This window comes from Malus domestica, chromosome 07, assembly GCF_042453785.1.
Source record: "Malus domestica chromosome 07, GDT2T_hap1".
NCBI classification, from domain to species: domain Eukaryota; kingdom Viridiplantae; phylum Streptophyta; class Magnoliopsida; order Rosales; family Rosaceae; genus Malus; species Malus domestica.
This window is the reverse complement of record NC_091667.1, coordinates 27643891-27648436: the sequence shown is the minus strand read 5'-3', so window position 1 is coordinate 27648436 and position 4546 is coordinate 27643891. Positions and strand designations below refer to the sequence as shown.

General features: G+C 35.5%; 1 protein-coding gene across 1 annotated transcript; it reads right to left on the bottom strand.

Annotated features, from left to right (window-relative positions):
• Positions 1-340: 340 nt before the first annotated feature.
• On the bottom strand, positions 341-2377 carry LOC103406323 (dof zinc finger protein DOF3.6-like). The gene is made up of 2 exons (XM_029105887.2): positions 2031-2377; positions 341-1850 (listed from the first exon to the last, which is right to left on the bottom strand). Exons 1-2 carry the CDS (start codon positions 2082-2084, stop codon positions 831-833), a joined length of 1074 nt encoding a protein of 357 aa, XP_028961720.1. The 5' UTR covers positions 2085-2377; the 3' UTR covers positions 341-830.
• Between the last annotated feature and the right edge of the window lie 2169 nt (positions 2378-4546).

The window sequence follows — 4546 nt, the reverse complement described above, 5'->3', positions numbered from 1 at the left end:
TCCTCAAATATCAAACAACAACGAACCAACAATTCAAATAATACGTACTACAGACTCAAGAAGTCTGCTTGCAATTTTGGCTAAAATCGAAATGATAATATTGCTTCTCCCACTGGAAGTGTGTGTACTTACATGAGAGATTTTCTCGCATCACCAATTCATCACTTGACAATCTTCTATTAGATTGATAGTGCACTTTTTTAACACATGTGACATATTTGTTAGACAACCGTTGGAACTAAATCTTGGTTGCATACGGAGAGTGTGGGAGCTGACATGTAATTTTCTGATATAATTGTCCACCCTTTCACTGAAATTAATTAATGAGTAGGAGTAAAGATTCAACAAAACTTAAGTGGACACAATTTCATAAAATTAGTGAAGGAAACTTGTTACACATATAGCATTCATTCGAGGAATGATAACAATTTGGCCTTAAAAATATCAGATACAAACTACTCCAAGTCTCCATGAAACATGATTAACCATATATATATATATATATATATATATATATATATATATATATATATAGCTAAGCTACACAAACCCTCCCAAAAAACTAAAGCAATAAAAAACAACGAACGATTTCAAACTAAAAATCCTACCATTCCATCTAATTAAGATTTTTTGACAAAATATGATGAGACTGTTCCGCCTTCCCATTTCATCTCACACGTACTTTTGGACTTGAACCTTCAAAACCCATGAAAAGGTATGGTTGATCGATCGATTGGTTGAAACTCCAATATCTTGGAGAGTACCTGATCATTTCTTTCTGGAACCTGTAGTAATTCAATGAATTAAACACAAGTGACCATGATCAAATATCACAAGAGATGGCTGGTAGAAGAAGAAGTTGTGAAACCAGAAAGATCAGTCCAAGCATTCCCACCAGTACCAGTAGTACTACTACCCCAGTATTGGTGATCATTTCCAAGGCTTCCCAAAAAATTCCTTGACAAATTCAGTGCTTGATTCTGTTCCATTTTCACATTAGCCATCTGAGTAGTAGTAACTCCGTTACCCGCAGAATGATCCAACGGCTTAGATATCGGGAGCTGGACAACATTTTGATGATCTCCACCGTCAAATTGGTACAACCCATGAGTAGTACTAGTTGGTTGTCCCAAATTAACCAAGAAATTAGGAAATTGCTGTTGAAGTAGTGATGATCTCCAATGCTCAGTACTACTCATATTATTCATGCCTAAAATATTTGGCCTTGCACCGAACCGGTCCGAACCGTACTGATGGTGTTGGAATTCAACATCACCAGGTTGATTAATCCCAAAATTATTTAGCCCTAGCATGTCCCCGGAACCATAATCAGGAAGATGGTGTAAGGAGGGCAAAAACGGCAATTGATGTGGTGGTGGTGGATGTGTCAAATGGCCTATGATATTATCACTAGCGCTGCAGCTGTTGGAAGAATTAACCGTACTTGAGCTAGAATTACCAGCTGCGCCTGGTGATTTTGACCTGCTGCTGTTGCCACCTTTGCTTCTTTTATTTCTCCGGCAGCCTCCTCCCACCGGCACGCTTCTCAAGGCTCCTCCTCTTGTCCAGTAGCGCCTGCACGTCTTGCAAAAGTGGCGAGGCTGGGAAAGGTTGTAATTGTTGAAGTAGCAAAACTTTGTGTTTGTGGATTCACATCGAGGGCATTTCAGTGCTGTCTCTGGCTGCGGCAGCTTGGCCATCCGGGCTCGATCACACATCGATCCAGGTTTAATCGAGCCCAAACCACCGCCGCCATCTACAGAAGTGCATCTAGCTTCTGAAGAAGGCACCAATGGAAGCTGAGGATTATTCTGATCACTTCCACCTCCTTGTTGATGATGATTTGTTTGCTATGAAATCAAAAAGGAAAAAAGGTTCAAAAAACTAAAATCAATAATTGGTATATTCAAGAGAGGAGACATAGATTGAAAAAGGGTAGGAATATATTTTATCTTTAAAATCAACTTTTTTGGTGAAGAAGCTGGCTATGGAAAGAACAAAATATAAGGTTGCAGAAATTAAACCCTTACCTGTTGTTGCCAGTTGGGTGGATCCAGATAGACGGGAACGGATGAGAAAACCATGGCTAGCTTTCTCCTTTGTAAAAGTTTGATGTGGGTTTTTAGAGGATGTAATTTTGTTGGAGAATCACATCCACAAGAGATAGTTGCTGCTGCAGAGAGAAAGAGAGAAAAGATCAGAAGGAGACGGAAAGATAAAGAGGTGGGTGTTTATTTATTTTGTTCTTTGTTTCTCTCCTCCCATCGATTCCCCCACTACTCTCTTTTGCTTTTTGTTTTATTAATTTTAGGGTTTGAAGGTGAGGAACCATTTTTCTCAGTCTTTAAGCTTCTTTTTGACGCTGCTTAACCCAAAAACATCAGTGACCAATGGCCATGCAGAGTGAGAAAGAGATAGAAGCCCTAATTAGTAGAACTTTAATAATATAATATGAGTTACGCAATTAAATAATATTTTACATGGATTTAAAAATGAAAAGGGGAGTAATTGTGGGGGTGTCATGGTTGGAAGTGTCACCATCAAATGTACCTTTGTTTCTCCTATGTATTCCTTGCATAGTTTTTACTTTTGCATGGAAATGTATACTACTACTATATAATTTAAATTTTTTTTCAAATTTTTTTTTCGAGCATCTTTACGTACGTAGATTAATATAAGAGACAGAACCAATGTATCCTCCTGTATAAACTTTTTTAATTGCATAATTGTTATTATCAATTAGTGTTTTGGAATTTGTATTACCAATTGCTCGTCCAATGTAAAATAAGATAAAATGTATGCTACAAGCGTATGCCTATGTACACTGAAACAGTGTCTTACCAGAAGTGTGAAAAGAGATTTAAGTATTATTGCTAGTAGAATTATGCAATATTTCGTATCCATCAAAGGTTGAAGTAAAATTGATGGAAAAATAACCAAAATAATTACGTAAAAAGATGTATAAGATAGGATGTTGGGTTTCTACTCATGCGTCTCTAGTTCGAAATGCCCTCTCTTCTCTCTTAAATTATTGTAATAATTTGGAACCCTCTCCCTCTTTTAATAATAATAAATTAAAAAAATAAATACTTGTGGAAGCTTTTAGAATAATTAACTCTATTAACTTATCTATCAGAAATTAGTACTATTATAGCTATAGGCCATAGCTAGCTAATTTGATTCTTCACCAGTCTAATTAATTTGAGAGAAATGTTAGGTAAATTCAATTTTTAGACCAAATTTGCAAACTATGTGATGTGTTATCAATATGAAATAAACACATTAATCAATATTTAAATAATAATTCAATCATCAACAAATTAACACGTCATATGATTTACAAAATATGACTTAAATAGATGGTGTATCTAACATTACTAATTTGAAGGGTTTAGTTTTAGTTTAATAATGGGGTAAGCTTGCTGCAAACACATGCAACGCCAATACTAGTAATATAATAATTTACCTTCTTCGATCTTTAAAGGAGCAGCGTTTTCTCTTAACTTTTTTTTTTTTCGTTTTCTCTGCTTTAAGAAACTTTTTAACATTGGTCATTTTTAACGTTATAAATAACTAGCATTGATGATTATTATTTAGTTATTAAACTATTTAGTTATTTATATAAAAAAAATTAAAACTAGTTAATGGTAGTTAAGTCGCAAACACGTGACGCAATTTAAGAGAGATGGTAATGCTTACCACTTAATAGGAGTGTTGTAAAAAAATTCAAACTCTTATTTGTTGAAGGAAGCTGATGACTTTTGCAAGAATAACAATAATAAATTTCTCTAAAATGAAAGAGTTTTGAGGAATGTTTTTTATAATAGAATGATATTTTCCCTTCTAAATGTTTGACATTTCTTCGAATAAACATCTTTTTCAACAAAAAAAAAATCCAATTTGAATTTCTCATCCTCACTAACAAAAGCATTGTACATAAGAGAAAAACATAACAAAAGTATTGTACATTTTATAAAACAAATACTATGAAATTAAATAAGCAAATCAAGAAAGACTAGGGGTTGGTGCCTTGGTGGTGGCCTAGCCAGCCGCGGTTGTGGGCTGGATGGTCTGGTCGTAATCAGATCAGATGCTCGCGGTCGGGGTATTCTTACTTTATATTACCAATTTGCCACGTAAGTTAACAGTGGGTCCCATACCCACCTTCTTATCTGTTTCTCTGGGAAGAAAGTTTGGCTGTTGAAAAAATCAGTGACAACTCCTGTTACTAGCGAATCAAAAGTGAACACGTGTTCAAGTTATGATTAAAAAAATAAATTACTTAAACACGTGTGCATCCGTGATTCGCTAGCAACAGGAGTTGCTGCTGATTTTTCGGCAGCCAAGCTCCGATCTTTCTCTAGGGTTTTCTTTTCTCCACCTGCTGGGTCGCTATAAAAGCAACCTCATCATCCAAATTTTAGGTCCCCACGGATTGAAGTTTTCACGTAAACAAGAAATATTATTCATGTAACGAGCATCAGATTACGACCGTCCGATGGGCACTAATTTGTTGAATGTGCCCAACGAAAATGGTGATGTATAT